At 36.7% G+C, this 21135-nt stretch overlaps 1 protein-coding gene across 3 annotated transcripts in view; it reads right to left on the bottom strand.

Annotated features, from left to right (window-relative positions):
* The window catches only part of slc35b3 (solute carrier family 35 member B3), a 19445-nt gene extending 1699 nt beyond the window's left edge, over nt 1–17746 (bottom strand). The window contains 9 exon segments of one of the 3 annotated variants that reach the window (NM_001039995.1): nt 1207–1276; nt 1365–1476; nt 3640–3732; nt 3840–3937; nt 5249–5356; nt 9975–10129; nt 11438–11559; nt 11660–11884; nt 17669–17746. In NM_001039995.1, coding sequence (NP_001035084.1) covers nt 1207–1276; nt 1365–1476; nt 3640–3732; nt 3840–3937; nt 5249–5356; nt 9975–10129; nt 11438–11559; nt 11660–11872 — 971 coding nt within the window. In that variant the 5' untranslated portion in view covers nt 11873–11884; nt 17669–17746. 3 annotated transcript variants of the gene reach the window in all.
* Nucleotides 17747–21135: the final 3389 nt, after the last annotated feature.

Genomic DNA, 21135 nt, shown 5'->3' on the forward strand with positions numbered 1-21135 from the left:
AAATGTAACCTACAGACTATATATATTACTTGCTAATTAATAACCACCCCACGTGGAACGGCGTCTCATTTCAGAGTCTGCTAATGTCCACCGGATGTCGTGGACACAGACTTTGAGAGCCATCCTGACTTAATGAACGAAATACGCCGGTTTCCACCAAGGCAACCCCGGGTGCTGAAATCTAGTTAGCTAAAGCATTGTTGTTATTTAGCATTGTTTTTCAGATAAACATATATGTTCACTTAATGTGTTTGCAGATATTTCAGATACATGCTATGGTTTTTATATGCTTCAGAAGAGTCAAAAACGTACATACAGCACTTTTAAAATCCAAAATTACGCCTATTAACATTAGTTAATGCACCATGAGTTTACATAAACCAACAATGAGCGACTTTACTGTCATTAACTAACAATAACAAAGATGAATAAATACACAGTTTTTTTATGTTAGTACATACATTAACTAGCATTCACTCATGGTATGTTTTTGCAAAATGTGACCATAATTTCAAAGAATAACTCATTTCAAAATGGCTTGCAGCAATTGATAGAGTTTGCATGTAGATTTCTTAATATGTTGTGGCCAATTTTTGTTAAAATTGTTAAAATCTGTTTATCCAAGATATTATCTGTTTTTTTATCCAAGATAATATATATATATATATATATATATATATATATATATATATATATATATATATATATATATATATATATATATATACTTAAAACTCAACTTAAAATTCATGCTATTAACAATCCGTTAACAAAGACTATTCGTTTAATAAACTACTAATTAAACACTTAATTAGTAGTTAGTAAGGTAGTAACTGGTTTTAGATAATGGGTAGGATTAGGACTGTAGAATAAGATCATAATAATAAGTACTAATAAACAGCTATGATCTTAATAATAGGCAGGTAATAAGCCAATAGTTAGTGTGAATTATTACTTAAACGACAGAATTGCCTATTTTTTCTTACATTAAATATGTTTTATGAGCCTTTTAAGACTGCATGCAAATCTAAGCATTCCCATCCAGCATAACAAAAATGTGCATGAAAATATGTGGATAAAAACATAGGGAATATTAAGTGACCAAACTCAATTGATAAGTTTACCCTATGTTATTTGCTCAACATTGTTTCATTTGAAAATGCATTATGTTCATGTTGTGCTTAAAAGATATTCAGAGCCACTTACTGAAAAGTGAAAGGTTTTGAAAAGAAGAGAAAGGACAAAACAATAGTCATGGCTTTCCGTCCTGTAGTCACTAAAAAATTGAAAAACAATATACTTTATGTATTTAAATATGAATTGACCAGCTCAAACACACATAGACATGAGAGTGCTTATCTCACCTGTGACAGCAACCAGTGCTCCAAACAACTTGATTAATGCCAGCACAAATGAAATGCCAAAATAGCCCGTCAGTGAAAAGAGGAATGCGTAACCATATGTTGTCATTGGATGCTGAGTGAGAAAAACATAATGAAGATATAAGCCATTGAGACAGATTTGGAAAGAGTTCAATAATGATTGGGATCTGCATTTACAGAAAATGCACAACTAATAACTAATAAAAAAGTTAAACAATCTGAGCTATCAGTGTCAGCGCTCGACAATAAAGGACTGCCCGATGGCCCAGGGCCAGCGTGCGAGACGCTCAGACCAGTGTACAGAATGGCTGCAACTGTTTGTCAATTGCGTGCAATTACAATCTTAGGGTGCTTTCACACATAGACGTTTGTTTCAGAATCGGTCTCGTTTCTCCGCAGTTAGATTGGTTTGTTTGGCATATGCAAGTCCAGCAGTTGCGCTCGAATCCACGCCAAATCAATCGGTCTGAGATTGCCTGAATGAGGTGGTCTCTACTCAATTGAGCTGATTGATTGTAGTGAGAAAACAAAACGTTCCAACGAACTAACGTACCACAGTGTCTTATGATTGTGTAATAGTCACATATAAGAGAAAATGATGAGTGGGGCGAGTGTCATTCCTACCGGCATGTCATTCCTACCGGCAAATGTGCATTTTATGTCTAATACAAAAGTAAAAGGATGCTGAAATAATAACAAGAGCTGTTTATCCGTAAGAAAAAGTAACCATCTGATAATTTTTACACATTTTAATCTTATAATATGTTCTATTAGGCCTATTGTTTTGTTAATTTCTGCACGAACAGCTCGAAAGAAAGATCAACATTGATCTGCTTCATGATCTGATGCAGTTTCTGTTCATCTGTTATTTCTCTCAATAATTTAAGCATATAATGCAGAATATACATATAAACGTGTATATATATATATATATATATATATATATATATATATATATATATATATATATATAATATATTTTAATTTATATACAAATAAATTGTCCTATTCTGTTCCTGATGTTGTTATGCAACATCAAAAGACTTCTTTTACATCAGAGATGCCCAATGTAGGGCCCGCGGGCCAAAGTTGGCCCATAGTAACCTTTAATTTGGCCCGCCGCCCCATCTGAGATCAGATGTAGAATGCACATAACCCTTTTTTGTTCGTTAAATTGTTGAGTTACAAAAAAGTCAACTGAAATGAAATGTTTCAATTTCATGTTGTGCATGAATCAGATTTTTTAAAATGTAAATGTCACTGAAGATAGAGGACAAAACACAAGACATCGACAAGGCAAATCAAGGCAAAGGCAGGTTCAGCTCGACTCATTGAACAACATTGTGTTATAAATGTCTTTGTTTATGTTTTTATTGTATGAAGTTCATTATAATATGTAAAAAAAAAAAGTATAATTAATAATATAAAAAACATATTTAAAAAACATGTAATTCATTTATATGATTAAAGTATTTTTTATTTTATTCATTTTTTCAATATTAGTAAATTAGCAAATTACCATGGCAACTTCAATGTAATAGTTTGGTATATTTACCTTTATGCGTCCTAAATATGCAATGTGAAGAGAATGACTCCATAAGGTAACAGAAACTACACACTCTTGATTATGTAATGTGTGAAGTCATGGACACGTCACCATCCTTTAAATGTCCATGCTTAATCGGTAATCGATATCAATAGGGTTATCAACAAAATGCGTATATGTTTGACTTGGAATAGCCTTCTGTTAAAGATTTTTGTGTTCATCCTTGCTGCAGACAAAAAAAAAAAAACCTCCTTTCAAATTAACTACACTTTCATTGAAACCAAATCTAAGAAGTATCGGAATCGGCAAGTACACAAATTAAATACTTGTACTGTTTTATAAAAAAGTGGTAACGGTTCGTCCCTACTAATACAAACCAGGATGAACAGATTAATAATAAACCTCAAAGTCATACCAGTGAAAAAGTGGCAAAAAGGTCCTGTATAGTTCAGGTTGTATTTAGTAATCGCATAAGCCTAATGTTTCATATTAAAATAAAGATATAACGCAATTGATAAAAAAACAAAAAAAAAAAAAAAAACTATTTTTAAAATAAGTATTCAAATTGGCAATAACATGTAAATGAACAGTTTTTAGTTGAAAACATAATCTAAAAGTTAAAGTGAGGATGAAAAAAGTCATATTAAAAAAAAAAAATGGTCATAAACCTACATGTTGACATGTAAAAAAAAAAAAAGTCTTAAAACCCACCTGAGCGCAAAAAGACACAGCAGGTCCAAGTCCCCCTAAGGACAGCAGACCCAACAGAATATACACAAAACCAATAGAATAGGAATATAAGACCTGCAAAATATGGACACCTTTTAATACAATGTCAGTTAAATATTATTTAACAGTTAATGCTATTTTAAGACACTAGAAATACATATAATAGTTAAAATAGTTTGTACCATCTCAGAATTGCTTCCATTATGGAGTTTCATGGCTTTTTCCTGCACATTTCCAATAGCAGCGTCCGCACAGAGAGCCAAAGATATAAGAAGAACCCCTAAAGCCAACAAACAAATCATGATGTTTTCAATCACATTCCTTGCAATTATAACAGTTAGATTAGGCATGGGCTGGTATAAAATTCTAACGGTATGATAACCTTGGACAAAATTAGCAGGGTTTCACGGTATTGTGATTATTGCTCGAAAATTTGCTCTTTATAAATGTCTGGGTAAAAAAACTAGAACTTTTTCCTCCTTTGAACACAATATATTTTAATTTGAGAAACATTTAACATATTTTGGAACAATTAACATGGCAGGCTAAATAATTTAAATGAATCATTAGCCCCTTTCACACAGTGATACCGGTAAATATCCGGAAAATTTACGACTTTACCGGTTAATTCAAAAAAGCGCTGTTCACACAGGCGAGGATGTTATGGAATTTTTCCGGAAAAGAGCATTTACACATCCATTCCAAAATACAGGTAAATTCTGACATCATTAACCAGAAATGAGCTCTAAACGGCTACGCTTGTATTTGTAAACATTGGACTAAGTTACATCACAAACTCTGTGGATGGATCAGTATTGTGAACAACTTCGATGAAAACATATAGAGAAACACTTTCGCATGTCGAGATGTACATGAAATGTATGTGTGCTGGCGCTCATGGGCTGTTTCATGGGCAGGTAAACAAACAACGGCTTATCATAAGCATCTTATCGATAATTAATTACACGGTTGACATTAAGATGAACATATAAATGTTATCTGCCTAATTTCTAGCTGCTAAATGTGTCTGAAAAAATACTCAAAGGCTTTTATTCACATAAACCGCGCGGACGTGAATGCGTCTGACTGGCTAAAGCAGACGTCTCACGTTAGCACGTTCTAGACGTGCACGCGCTCTTTCCGGCAATCTTCCTTTTGCGTTCACACAGCGCATCATTCCGGCAAATTACCAGTAATGTTACAACTTCTCTTTCCGGAAAATAGCCAGAACGAATTTACCAGTATTTTCAAAAAGGGCCTGTTCACACATAGACACCTTTTCGGAAAATTGCCGGTAATCTTCCGGAAAGGTGTGTATGTGTGAAAGGGGCTATTGACTTTTGCTATAATTTATGTGTTTAAAAAAACACAACTTCTTTACAATTTAAAATGGGATGTTTTGATTTCTTTTCTGCTAGAGATACTGTTGTCCTAAAAAACTAAAAATAAAAAGAAAAATCTCACACATACCTTAGAAACGTTATTACAGACATTTTTGGTGTTTTTCAAAACTTGACTTTTCCAAACCATGGTATACCTTGAAAATGGTTATCGCCCCATGCCTAAGTTAGAACTATAAAGTAGAACGTACCCGTTACATTGAAGTTAGGTGCAATCTTACTGTCTGCCAGTGTGAACCAAATCAGACCGAGACTCATGCACAGAGCAGCAGAGACATCCGCAACGTTGTAGCGTTTTCCTAAAAACACACAATATCAACAAGCTCAATCGAACCAAGGATTTCTGACACAGATCAACTGAAAAGGATCACAAAAAGCAGCATAAGCAGACATCTAATCTTCTGCTAAGCTAAGAGGCCTATCTTCTTGGACCTTTGAGTTTGACACTTTAGCTGGAGGTTGGCTTTGCAAAGATCTTTGAACAAGTTTAGCTGCAAACTGATTTGTCGTAGAGAGAATGATTTTTTTTCCCTGCTGGACTCTTCCACTCATCACATCAAGCATGTGAGAGAACAAGTTTGAATTTGGACATGGGAAAAAAAAAAGCAAAGGCCATGAAAGAAAGAAACAGGATAGTCCAAAGAGTGTTCTCAAACAGGTAGTTGCCGTGGGGGTGACGGTGCTACAGCAGGTTGCAGTGCATCACTTTGATACAGTCCAGCTTTGATGGGTCGGCATCTTGCACGCATCCACAACCAAAGTCCCGTTGATCTTACGCATCATCCTCAGGGGATGCAGGGTCCACGATGTCAGAGAAGAGAAAAGGAAGGGGAAAAGAAACAAGATATCCCGATAAAAAGACAAGGGAGAGTGGTTCAGCCGGTTTAATTCTTTCTTGTTCAGAATATAAAACCTTCAACACAATTAAAAAAACAAAAAACTCCACAACAGCAGTGGCCAATGAAGAACACACACACACACACACACACACACACACACACACACACACACGCACACGCACACGCACACGCGCACACACACACACACACACACACCTTTGCTAAAATACGTTTTGCCAACAAATTATGGTAATTAAACAGGGAACCAAAAGGTAATGCTGAGAAAAAAATCTTAGTATAATGTATGCAGCTCTTCTCTATACATATCAAAGTGACTATGCCTGTTAAATAAAAGTCAATAAAGATAGGGGAAAATATGAGTTGTGTGATATATCAAGCTATTTAGTTAGTTTTATGATATTTTTGTGTCTTTGAAGTAAACTTCCACTGATAATTTCCCATCAAACACTTTTAATGGCGTATTTCATGTAGTCTGGGTCAGCTTTTCTGGTGCGCAACAAGGTACAGATGGCAATGTTTACACTCATTTAGATACACCAACAAAGCTTATTTTAATCCGAACAAACCTGACAAGTATGAACACACTATGACTTTGGATATCATGTTTTTCATCATAGATTTTTGTTGTCTTCATGGCATTTTTTGTAGTTCAGATCTGTCGATCATCATCATCATTATCATAATAAAATAACTGTTGTAATTCAATATGTTTTCCATAGAAGAATAGAAGATCTAGTGTAGAAAGCATCATGGCGAGTTCAGACTGCATGATTTTCAAAATAGTCGTGCCACAGATGTTTTCCCACGGCATGACTATCTAGGCTAGCGTTCTGTCGCTGCTTTGTTTACACTGAAAGTTGGATCGGCGATGGGGGCTTTCACATTGCATGACTTTACAATAGGAAGAATGGCTGTCCAAACTACGTCTCACAGCCAAAAACACTAATACTGTATATCTTTTGTTATTAACTGCATAATGAGAAAAAAGCCTTCAATGGGGTAGAAAATGTACATATTTGCTCACCTGGGTTTGAAGGGAATTAGTAATTTCTCCTCAACTATCTTTTTTGACTTTCTGTATGACATGTCAAACAGACACAGGTGCTCCTGTCAAATTTCCACAAGTTTTTCCTCCATTTCTTGGGTCCAAATAAACCAATAATGAGCGCTTTTAACTTCTACCCCAACCTCCCACTGGCCTGCAGGTACACACACAAGTGAATGCTGCTCTCTTCTTGGCTGTTGGTGATCGCCGATGTTATATTCAGTCAAAACTCAGGCCCTGTTTACACTAGTGCGTTTTAGTTTTAAAACGGCGTTGTAGAATGAAAACGATCCGCGTCCACACTCGCGTTTTACCCAGCGTTTCTGAACTGCTCTCCGTCCACACCAAAACACTGAAAACGCACATCACGTGACCACACACACACTCTCGGGCAAGCGCTCCAGCATTTCTACCCGGATGAGAGCTCTGCTTGTCGGACTGCTCATCAAGCATCTCCCGCTGGATCTAATCTCACTATATTTGCTAAACGTGATATTTCATTCATGTTGTTGTCTTTATCTAACGACATAGGCCAATTCCCTGACTTTGGTCATTGGAATCTATTAGGTTACTTGTTCACGGGTAACATGTTTTGGTTAAGTACAAAGATAAGTTAATGATTAATCCAGATAGGCTACATTGACTGATCGCTCGTCTTTATTTCCTACAATGTATAAACTTATTGTATGTTATACTTTTATAATTATCGATTATTAAAACTGATATTCAGCAGAAGAGAGGGTGCGTTTCGTATTTTCACTGAAATTGACAGGAGGCAGTTGTTATAGGCTCAGTTTTGTTATAAATATCCACACAGTGAAGATGACGCTCATATATGCAGCAGGACGCCTCAACATTTCTGCTGTCTGTTAAGTTGCTAATATTAAAAAGAAAATAGGCAGTTCCTTAAATCATGTTTACATTTTATTGTTGAGAAAGTGAAACAACGTAGCCTGGGTGATGTGAATGAAGTTATAAAGTACACGGTTCCCTTTGAAGATTTACCCGTGTCCTCGGTATGTTTTCCATATCAAACTGAGAAGGGGGAGACTGCAGCCTTGATCAAACTTGCGAAGTCTTAACTTACAAGAAGAGGATGCGAGACTGAACTGTGTGTGGGCTACTTAATATTGAGGAAAAGCCCCAATCAGATAGGCGAACATTTGCAGCCCCACCTCCGTTTTCAGATGTCTCCGTCTTTCCCCATCCACACTGAGACGGAGCAGCAGCGTTTTAGAATGAAAACGGCCTCTCCAGCGTTTTCAAAAAGCTCAGTTTTCGGCACTCGAGAACTCCGGCGTAGTGTGGACGGATGGCGTAACCGTAGCAAAACTTATGCGTTTTTAAACTAAAACGCACTAGTGTAAACGGGGCCTCATTTCACATGGCAGGATTTGAATATCTCACAGGGATCAGCGACTCATTGGCGATTCTCTCATATCGTGTCTTTGATAGTTCAAATTGTGTGATTGCTACTCGCGTGAATGAGTCCCAATCTGCCTGTGATTTCAGCCATTTGTCTGCGATTTCTCAAAACCTATCTGCGAGTCAAAATAGGGGCCAAAGTCATGCAGTCTGAACTCGGCATTACTAAACCTGACTGTTTCATTTGCTTGACACGTTCAGTTTTAAGCACTTTTCCCATCAGATTCGCAATACAAAGCAACTGCAGCTTTAAAAAAAGGCTAACATGATTTGATCATTTATCATCATCAATAAAAATATTTATTATTAATTAGTAAGCATTTTTAATAATTTAACCTTCGACATAATAAACTGAAACCACTCCAATGGGAGATGGGAGAAACAAAGCTGCTCAAAGCTTCAAAACTATTGAACCAATTGCTTTGGAAAACGATTCACTGTTTCGAAGGGATGTTATGGTATGACACAAATCGCCCCAAGGAAAGAACCAAATGATTTTTGAACCCTTTTGAAACATTAATAACGTAACAAAGCATTGTTTACTGAAATCACACGACCTTGCCAATTTTATAGGCACAACAAACCACTGATTTGAAACAAAAGACTCATAAATGTTTCGAAGCTTCATGAAGCTGTACTTCGTAATCAGCCTTTAATACTCCAAAGACCAAAAACAGAAGTTATTTAATAAAAATCAAGTTGCAACAAAATGAAAGGACAAACACTATCCACTTTGTTGGTGCCATTGTTTGCAGAAATGTTTATGTCTATATACTATCTGTTTAGATCTATTTGCTGTTGTTGTCTACTTACTACTACTTGTTACAGTCACATATATTATTTCACTGGTTGCCCAGTGATGCTAAATTGTGATCTACTGCTTTGTAGGTCTTTCGGGAAAATTGCAGTTATGGCTATTTATTGATGGGAGCAAATGGCAATATAAATTTAATACATAAAATTCAACATTATTTAAAAACTCTACATACAAAACAATCATCAAAAAATTGCATCAGTGCATTTCAGCATTTTTCAATTCAATTGTCTAGAACATATTCGATCAAACCTTCACAAACACATCGCATTTTGCTAGTTTGTCAATATGGAGGCATCATTCTTTGTTTCTAACAGGTTTCCTTATGGACACCCTCCCAACTCTAGGGTTAATGAAAATCTTAAGTTTCATCTCTGATTTGAAGTTAAAAGGATTTAGAAAGACATGAAAATGATTAAATTAAACTATTTTGCCTTTTGATTACTTGGATTATTAATTTACATACTTGGAATCTCCTACATTGCTAAGACAAGGGTATAGATTCACACAATATTTTCTGGAATATAAGTCACATTTTTTAAAATATTTGTGCATTGTTTATTTTTTGCAAGTGATTTGATTTGTACTAATTTCTGTATGATTATTAATGATACAGTTTATTTTTCTTAGATTATTGTGTCCTTGAAGTACCAAAGCACTAATTGTTGAAAAAAAAAAAAAAAGAGTATACAAATACATGCTTTATAAATAAATGAGATGCTTCAATGTGATTAAAGCGAGAGAATAAAAATCTAGGATAAGATCTGATGTACCTTGTATAAAAACTCCTCCGATCATGACAGGAATGAGTTTGCAGCACTTAAAGATGACTTGGGTAGGATAGTTCAAGTATCCTAAAGAAGTGTTAGATAGGCCCATGGTCCCAACCGTTAAAAATGCTATGATCATGTAAGTTTTGCATGGTATCCTGAAGACAAAAAAAAGAAGAAAAATATGTCTCTTAAAAAAAACAGTAAGACAGGATAAAATTTCACAATGCATTACAGTGCTTCCCACAGGTTTGAAATATACTTGCGGTGGTAGCCAGACTGAAACACAAAATTTACCCACATCACATTAATAGTTACAATTTACTTTGAGCAATAATTGTATTTATTATGACACTGTTATACACTTTCTTTTCAATGGGCTAAAGAAAAAAAAGACTAGTTAAAATAAAAAAGAAATCTATTTTTATCACTATCTTTTTTACTTTTATACTTTTCAGGAGCCATGTGCACCCACTGACAGGTCAAATCTGCTTCTCTCTCTTTCAGATATGTATATAAAAAGCCGATGTAATATAATACCATCATCAAATTAATAAAATAATCAGCAAATGAGACATAAATGACAGAAAATGGAATAAAAGCAGACAATATCTCTAAAAATGATTATAATTACGGTATTAAAATGAGTAGATTATTTAAATAAGGCAAATGTGCTGATTAACCATTACTAATGGTGTACATGTATTTTGCAGCCAGATTAGACCAACTTTGAGTATGTAGTAAAGCTTTTCTGAGTCATTTAGATTTAATAATGAAACACCTAATGTTTCTCTGACGACAGCTGTGAAGTTTAGCGCAAGCAGGTTTATTAAAAAGGTAATACAAAAACTCGTATGAGCCTTAGAAAGCAAAAGCAAAAGTTGAATCCTGAATATTTAAGGAGATTTAGAAACCCGGCTGAACGTATTTTTGAAGTCCCAAAAAGGCGCATCTCTGTGGGTCTGCAGAGCACATGAGACTTTCTGTGCGAGTGTTGACAGGTCTCGCGCACACAGAATGAAACGGGTGAACGACAAACAATTTTCCACTACTTAATCGATCGTGGATGTTTGTTTATATTGGGCGGAAATAAACAAAAAAAAAAGTGTAAAATTGTTAATAAAAAAATGTTTCATTAAATATATTTGGGCAGTTGTTAATATACCTGGGGGCCCGCCTAAGTAAAGCTAAGTTTCAATAATATAAAAAAAATAATTATGCAAAATAATTTACAGCAGCATTACAATTAATATTACAACTAAGCAAATTCTTATTAAGATGTGTGTGGCTTTCATAGTATGCTAAACATTAATAGTACATAGTATAAAAGAGTATACCATAGTATGATAAAGGTAGTGTGTATGCTGCTGTTATGTTTTAGGGACTGAATTTGAAAACAAACATTTCAATGATAGGTTAAATTAATTGCTAACAAGTATGCATTTTACCATGTACACAAAAATTACCTCCTCCTTTTATCTTGAGTGAGCTGCAACTCCACCAAGCCAAACAAGGAGTAAAATCCAAACTGCACCAAAGTCAGATACCAGCCAAATGGCTTAAAGCCCTCCACTGAGAATATTAGCTCCTGAAACAAAAACTCACAACAGTCTGCAATGCAAAAAAAAAACACGGAAAACATAGGTTTAACATCACTTTAGACTTCACATTCAAGTCTTTCAAGTTACCTGCAAGTAGCCGTAGATGAGGTAAAAGAGGAAGACACCAGCCACACAGATAAAGAACTGTGTTGGTGTGTTGAAGCTGTTCAAGTTAATGCCGAGTACTCTGAGCTCCTCCACTGATTTGATATGAGGAGACATCACCTCTGTGGATGAAGGCACAGTTATGGAGATGTGCTTCCTCGAGCTGTAATTCACAAGGCCAAATTTGCCACTCATGTCTGCAGGCTCCTGAAAATAAAAGCAAAATTCATCCAACAAGATCAATATTATATACACATATCTGTACTCCACCTTAAAATGGAGGAAGCTTCAAAATAGAAACAGGGTTCATACACATTTTTACTAGTAAAATAGTAGACTTTTCCAGAACTTTCAAGTACATTTTTATGATGTAATGTTTCATGTAATGTCTACATATACATGTTAATAATAAGAAAAACTATGATGTTCAAATTTATTACAGAATATCATGAACAACGCAACTATTTTGTTTAAACTTGTTTTTATATCTATGTAAAATTGATTTTAATAATGCTTACACAATACTAACAATGTGAGAGCAAGTTTTTGGCCAAGGACAGAAAATAAATAAAAACAACTATCTATGTTCCAGTTAGGGCTGCACAATATATCATTTCATCATCGATGTCGCAATGTGTTCATCCGCAATCGTGCCAGTACCAATCCTGTCTAGTGTCCCGAGCGCCTCGCACGCTGGCCCTGGGACATCAGTCAGTCCTTATTGTTGAGTCCTGATATGAACCCCGTAGGAAGTATTCAAATGAACTTAACAAATGAACAGTTTGCAGCGCATTTCTTCTTTACCTCATTGCATGGTTTCTAAAATAAAATATATTTAAATATATAGTTATTTAAAATTATCAACAACAGGGACAACAACATGTCCCGTTACCACAATTCAGTGCAGTAACAACATTTTATTAACAAACTCGTTAGTTATTAGTCGGCCCACACAGAATCTGAACGCAAAGAATTCCGCAGATTTATAGCCCATCATTGATTCTGTTTATTTACGAGTAAATGTGTGTACATTTATATTTATTCAGTTTTTAAATTAATTTCAGTAATATTATTGACTAAAAAGAAAATGTTCGAGGATTTATTTACAACACAGATTATAAAGTAATATTTTCTGTCTTTTACTAGAGATATTATATGAGAGTCTTGCTTTGTTTACCAAATAAATTAGATCTAATTGGATCTGCATTGTAAGCATTAAATACAAGTTTAAAAGCTGTTATTTCTTATGTTATATATTACGCTTTTAGTTATGACTCTCCAAAAATCAATCAGAATAAATCCACAGATTTTTTTTTACAAAATTCTCTGCAAAAATAGCAAAAAAAAAAAAAAAAAAAAAAAGTTTGCAGATTCTGTCTGGCCCTAGTTATTAGCTATGCTAATGCTGAAATATATACCTAACATGCTTATTCAGTGTCATACAGTGAGAAAAAACCTTTTACTATGTTTTTGTGGTAAATATTTTTTGTCACAAAACACACAATTCATAAATACAAACCCCAAAAAATGTACGTTATAAAGTACTGGTAATGTAACAATAATTATACCACAACATTGAATATAGACCATGGCACTGACTTAAATGAACAGTAATCGTTATTTACAGTACAACAAGACATTATGTATACATATACAGGATGTATGTACTGATATTGTTATTTCATGACAAATGTAAACAGACTGAGGTAAAGTTGGTTTCATATTCGCACATTCAGACTTTCTCCTTAATATTATAATTTCAGAAAAGTATTCTTTACGAATACTAAATAGTGAAATCATATTAGCAGCCAATAACTATCAGAGTACAAAAATATGATAATAAATAGTGATAATGATGCTGTGAAGTCATACTTGCATGTTATTTCAGACCGAATATTCAAAGTACAATGGTAAACAATATAGGGAGCATGTCACTGAAGGAATGTACGTTTATAAAACCATTTTTACCTCAATTGTAAATAGTTGTGTATTCAAAAAATGGGTAATTATGCATTCCCTTACTGGATTTTAGGGAAAAACGAAAAGGGTAAGATGACGGAATCTTACCCGAATGACCCAGAGTAGATCAGAATGATTGATCGATCTAATCAGAATCCCATTGATGAGATGAGAGTGGACAGTATCTGACAACTGGATCTGTGCATCACAATGTTCTCACATCTCACCCAGTTTATACTCCGATAAGCGCGTTTCAGCACTGACATGCATGGTAGGCTATTTCTGCGACGTTCTCGGACAGAATGAGTGTGAAAATAACGATCTAACACACAAGCAGTGTCTTTTACGGGGTTTAAAAGTTATAAAGGGTGTTAGCGGCTAGGCTAACACCTGCTGCACTCACTGCTGCTACTCTACTTCCGGGTTTAAAGTCAGTTCTAAGCGCTCGTCTCAACACGGAGCAGACATTTTTTCATTCGTTCAGTCGAGCGGAGCACAATAAAACCTTTCGTCCATGCAGACATATGTAAAAGTGCACACTATACGACTATTGTAGGGGATTTTCTTGGCGTTGTTATGTCTCCCGGCAGCAGCCAAAGGCTTCCGGTAAACTCTGACCTCATGGTACACGTCATTAAACACACACGTGTCAACTCTGAAGGGTCTGAACCAGCTCTACATTAAGCTTGAATAATAAGCGGGGAATAATAAAGCCTTATGAATTAATTATAATTTAAAAGAGCATTGCATTAAATCTGTAAGCTATTTGGAATTGCTTCATTATTCTTAATGTATGGAATTTATTGTTAAGCCTATGTATCGATCAGAAAAGAGGCTTTTTGTTTGTCAAAGCACAATTATTATTATTATTATTTTTTTTTGTTTTCTGGGTCGTTATGAACACGTTTTGGTGTTGTCTGGGTCATGCTTATGTACAGGTCATAATTAATACATATGCTTACATGCATAGATAGCCCATGTTTCCTACTTTATGTGCACCTAACAAGCTGTTGTGCAATGCACATAAAGGCTATACAGTAATAGTAAATCTTAGGATGTCCCTCTACGATTGTAAATAGTTTAAAAAGATTGCTTGAGTACTACTTTGAGCTCCATCTACTCCAGGGGTTGGCAAACTTTTCTAATAGTATCTGGAGGCAGCCTTGATGCAAGCTGAGACTGCATCACTCAGCAATGCAAGGTCAGACACAATGCACTCAATGAAGTGAGTGACGACACTGACGGGTAGGGTTAGGGGTGGGGTTAGGTGAGCGCATTAAAAAGAATTCCTTTTCAGCCTGCGATTCCCAAATTTCTCGAAGGTGGTTATAAGTATAGGGGAATAACCAAATATGACGTCACACGGTTTAACCGCACATACTGGCTGCAAAAAAAGATCGGTTGCAATAGCAAACATGTCTTGTGCGGTAGAATGGCAAAATCGAATGTCCAAAATAGAAAACCTAAATTTTACCGTACACCACACTGAATTTAATGCCAACTGCAGACGCCTTTGGCTAAAAGCCTTCATAAGAGCTGAATGGAGTGAGGACCTAATTAAAAATGCTCGACTCTGCAGTTCTCATTTTATTTGAGGTAAGTGCACGATATGCTTGATCATACACATTAAGGCTGATTTATACTTCTGCGTCAAACGCCGGCGTATGCTACAACGCTGACGCATAGCCCTTCGCCGTGGCCGTCGGCGTCGCTGACGTGCACCTCTCAAAAATTGTAACTACACGTCGCAACGACGCGTAGCGCAAGCTCTGTGATTGGTCGGCTTGGTAGCGCTGACGAGTCTGAGCGGGAACGAAAGCCGCGCGAATGGCGCAAGCGATTGTTTACAAGTGTGGAGTCCCGTGAAGGAGCTCCGGATGGAAAGTTTTGTTTTGTGTTTATCTCATAGTTAAAGTTGTTGCACGTCCGCCGGTTCCTGCCTCAAAATGAGCGAGTTTGAGCCACTTGTACATCCCGGAAGTGTTCAGGAAAAGCAAAAAAGCAGAGAAGAAACTCGACACAGAGGAACATTTACACCTCACTGCCAACTAGCGTTTCGGAAGTGTTAATGCAGACCAACAGAGACAGCGCGCAGAAGTATAAATGCACAGCCACGCGCGTTGCATACGCCGTGGGTTACGCCGGTCACCTGACGCAGAAGTATAAATCAGGCATATTCGTTTTTGATTGCAGCGATGATTTGAGCAAAAACAGTTAAATATAGTTCATTAAAATGCAGACACTGACTGCTTAGAATAAACTGTAAAGATCTAAGATCACATACCCTGCCCTACAGGTGCAGTTCGCTGTCAGAATGCAGTCGTTTTGCTTGTTGATGATTACCCAGGCCTTGTACAGTTCCGTCTCCTTTCCATGTCTTTGGCTAGACAGAACCTCGGTTTTTAGCACTTAGTTTTGAATCTGGTAATCATAGAACATTATTTCTTGCACATGACCATGCAGAACAAAATTGTTGGCATCCAAAGACTTTAAATTTCTCTCGTTAAAACACTTGGAGTTTCAATGAGATAGTTGTATATTTGGGGCTGGACGCTTGGCCATTTCGTCTTATCCAATATCCATTGGGAAGGTGCTATCGCAAATGGACCTGTCAGATGAACGCCACTCACTTTAACGTTAATTTTGCCAAATAACTGTGCTTATCACTGGGTGACAAGCTGTTATAATAAGCTGAAAGCATTATGTAAATAATATGTAATCAATATAAACTAATCTCTAAGACAGCAACAAACTCTGTACTGCATCGGATTTCATTCCCTCGCTGTAAATGCTAGCGCTCTCGTTTTTTTTCTGCAACCTCGCTGCATGCGCATACTAAATGTTTCATTGGTAATTCGTCTATACAAATGTTGCACACACAACAATAGGCCTATATAAACACGAGCATACTGACAACACAAAAATATGCAACAGCTGAACAACCATATAATTTTTATAGTTATTTATTTATTTGTTTAATTAACCTTTATGAGACAGGTGGGCACAATGTTTTCAGCACAAGTCTATTCTTGGTTTAATTTTGGAGACCGCCACTCAGAGATCATTTTTAATGTTCAGTTGTGGTCTGTATTCATTTTTAATGTATTTGATTGCCATAAAGGTGTCAGAAAGTTTAACCTGGTGCTTTAAAATCAATCTGCTACATCTGACACTATTGCTGTGTTGTAAATAACATAATAGTTGAATAAAATTTATTTGACTTTTTGAAAATCACCAAGTGACCCTCTGTCATTGTCCCAGGGGGTCCCAACCCCCATTTTAGAAACCACTGATCTACTCAACAGTCAAAGAAGAATCATGATAGTGTAAACTTAGAAGAAGACCATGGGATTAGGGTATGATTGTGACAAGATGACATAGGCCTACATCAAAATTGCCTCACTAATGTGGGGTTTTTTTTCAGTTGAATATTTAATTCCTTCATAACTTTTGGTTAATATTACTTACAACACCTGCACTAAAAGTAGCCTATGAGGTAAAAGCTGTCACAAAATACCAGTGAAGTGTGGGCTGGATAGACAAACAGATGAATAAATAAATGAATGAACATTTGCTAGCTGCTAAAGCTAACATTTAACAACAAACAGCATGTCACAAGGGATTCTGTGTCAAGAAATGTCACAAATTACCAGTGAAGTGTGGGCTGGATAGACAAACAGATGAATAAATAAATGAATGAACATTTGCTAGCTGCTAAAGCTAACATTTAACAAAAAACAGCATGTCACAAGGGATTCTGTGTCAAGATTAAACTTTATGTCCCTTAAAATCTCTCTACACACTCATAAGTAGGCTTTGCAGCCTTCCTTTTCATCACATGAATTATGTATTATCTTTACGCATAGGCCTGTAATTTAAGCATGCAAATGAAGATGCAAGACAAGAAAATTCCCACAGACAGAAAGCCATCATTAGATAATGTCTCCTGCTTTTCTGAAGGATTATGTTTGAGGGCACTAACAGACTAACAGATTACTTGTGTAGATAAAGAAACAAATAACAATTTCATACCTGTTTTATTTCTTGTGTTGGTTTCATTTTGAATATATATTGAGCTACACAACATGTCTTCTGCTAAAGTTTCCTGCAGGTAGGCTGAATTGTGTAACCTGTTTGTCCAGAATGACAAGAGATCAGCACGTTTGGCACATTTACATCCTAGTTTTGCATGTATGTGAACGAATGGCATGCAAAAATAAAACAAAGCCATTTTGATCAGACCTTTAGATATCAACAAAAAGCTCAAGCAGCACACTATTGACCTTATTCTAAAATGCGGAAGTGTGCCTGTTTTCGCGATTGTCTTAGAACTTCCGATTCAGTCGCCTATGGGAGAAATGACAAGGAATAATGGCACAAAATGGCCAAACTACTTGCTCAACAAACAAATGTTTGCATGACTACACAGACCAAGTAGCATAATATAATAAGAAAATATTAAATTGCAACATCAAGCAGCGTCGCGAGACAAAAAGATTCAAATGGCAGCGCCCACTCGTCAGCTGAGAATAAGGTGAATACACTCACTCCTATACACAACACATGTGGCCGAGCTGTAGCCACGGAAGGTCCATCTCTGGCAAGGGGTTATGATCCTATCTACCCCCTCCCCCTACTCGCCCAGCCTCCGTTCCACCCATTCATTTCCTCTGCTTCCCCTATAGATGACAGAGGCCTTTCCATCCACAGCGAGAGGTTAATTCACTCACGGACGGCATTATTTCTTTCCAGCCCCTTCCACAATATAAAAATTCAGAGTGGACAGGCCCATCTCTCATCCGTCTGAGATTTGATTGGAATGCTATTGCCTCCTGTCCCGAGGAGCCCCTGCACTGGCTTGGCTGCACTTTATGACACTAAATAGCCAGGCTACAATTTTTCCATCTATTCAAAAAATTCTCTTAATAACTCATTCTTCCGGACGAGAGCCCTAACTCTCCACTCACCGCCGAGGACGGGCTCGTCCCATTTACGTCCACAGGTCACCGCAATGGAGACCTGGAAATGTCCAGAATTCAACGGGTTAATTAATCTCCGAATTTACTGCCCTCTCTCTGCCACCCACTCGCCGAATCATAGTCCCATGGAGAGGCCTGTGCAATATTTACTGCCCGCTAATAGTATTCAGCAATGCACAGAACCGTCCACATGCACGCGGCTCTTTTGCCACCCATCTAACTTTACAAGTGATCTCATTTATCAACAATGACGGATTTGTGTAATGACTTTTACTTTTTGCAGCCTTTCACACCAGATCCTTCTAAATAATAAAATGGCTATTTATTGATTATTCAGAAAGGTACATATTCCCAACATGGTCTCAGACCAGATCAAATAACCAGTAATAAATAAAACATTGCATGCGGAAGGAAATGCAGTGGCTTTTCAAAGAGCCAAATCTGGATCCAATGAGGCCTGTAGCTCAGTGATTCTGTGCATGGATCTGATTAGAATTCAGATGACCTAACGACTGTTGGGATCATGGATGAGTCTGCAACAAATGTGAGGAGTAGGACATGTATTATTAAGCATAACACCAGTGTTTCAGTGGAAGATTTTACCACCTAACCCCCCCAAAAAAGAGAAACAAAGTAAGACAAATATTTTTTTTTCTGTAAAATAATGATTATTTCCCGGCATGTTTGGTTCCATATATCCAAGTCTTTGTTAGAAAGGTATTTTGTTTTGTTGTTGTTTTTATCTCTGTAAAATTAAAAGTAGTTGATTTTGGTGTAATTTTAAATGCAAGTGAGTCGGCTGCAAGATTATTTGAAATAAAAACTAGTTTACAAGGGTCTAGTAGGTCACTAGAAATTAAGGGACTGTTATGATTCTATGTGACTAATAAACATATCTACAAAATCATCTCATATAATTAATTCAAACACTCAACTTATGAGGGCGAGGCAGTGACGCAGTTGGTAGTGCTGTCGCCTCACAGCAAGAAGGTTGCTGGTTCGAACCTCGGCTCAGTTGGCGTTTCTGTGTGGAGTTTGCATGTTCTCCCTGCCTTCGCGTGGGTTTCCTCCGAGTGCTCTGGTTTCCCCCACAGTCCAAAGACATGCGGTACAGGGGAATTGGGTAGGCTAAATTGTCCGTAGTGTTTGAGTGTGTTTGTGTGAATGTGTGTGTGGATGTTTCCCATAGATGGGTTGTGGCTGGAAGGGCATCCGCTGCGTAAAAACCTGCTGGATGAGTTGGCGGTTCATTCCGCTGTGGAGACCACAGATTAATAAAGGGACTGAGCCGACAAGAAAATGAATGAGTGAATAACTCAACTTATGAGGTGTATCAAGTTTTTAAATGTTATTACATGCATTTTTTCACATGCATTTAGATCAGCAGTAACACAGAAGCCTCGCAACAGCCATCAAATCGGAAAACGCAAAAACGCAAAATGATTCTTTTATAGTTCAGGATTGTGTGAGATTAAAATGTTAGCAATCTTTTGCATAGCTTGTCAGTGAACTATTGCTGTAACAATTGCTTCATCTGAAAACCAGCTTCTGGAAATGTACTGATTAAAGAGCTGTTTTACTGTCAAAATGTGCATGACAATTGCCTTCAATTAATTTGCTTTCCATTCATTACTACACACAATATATGTCCGGTAGGCTCCCCAACTTTGATGTCATAATTAAAGTCCCCAAACAACTTATTTCATTCAACAAATCAAACCATATACAAAATGCAACAAAATAACAAAATAAATCTAAATTATAAACAATAAAGTAACACATTTCAAGTTTCATTACACACCCAAACATACAAATAAGCTGTTGCTTTCCATCCCTTTTCCAAAAATAGAAGGTGGAGACTTTAAAGCCCACACTTCAAGAGACAAAATATCTGCTTGATGCCTGTTGCAGTCATGTGACAGTAAAGTTCATCATCATCATGAAAGTCTATCTGCATTAAGCCATGTCGGTTTGAACTCTTGATTTACTGTTTTCTGACTGCACACATCCAAAGCACACTCACTGAAAGACAACTGTCAGATTGTGCATGTTGCAAAAGTGTTAAATTAATATGTAGCTATCTATAGTGTCCTATTGCATCATAGACACATAAGCTCATATTCCTCAAAATATTCCTCAGAGATTTTGCTCCATATTGACATGATAGCATCACACAGATGCTGCAGATTTGTCGGCTGCACATCCATGATGTGAATCTCCCGTTCCACCACATCCCAAAAGTGCTCTATTGGATTGAGTTCTGGTGACTGTGGAGGCCAATTAAGTACAGTGAACTCATTGTCATGTTCAAGAAACCAGTCTGAGATGATTCGCGGTTTATGACATGGCGCTTTATCTTGCTGGATGTAGCCATCAGAAGATGGGTACACTGTGGTCATAAAGGGATGGACATGGTCTATGACAACACTCAGGTAGGCTGTGGCATTGACACAATGCTCAATTGGTACTAATGGGCCCAAAGTGTGGCAAGTAAATATCCCCCACACCATTACACCACCA

This window comes from Danio rerio, chromosome 24 (assembly GCF_052040795.2).
Source record: "Danio rerio strain M-AB ecotype USA chromosome 24, GRCz13ab, whole genome shotgun sequence".
Lineage (NCBI taxonomy): Eukaryota > Metazoa > Chordata > Actinopteri > Cypriniformes > Danionidae > Danio > Danio rerio.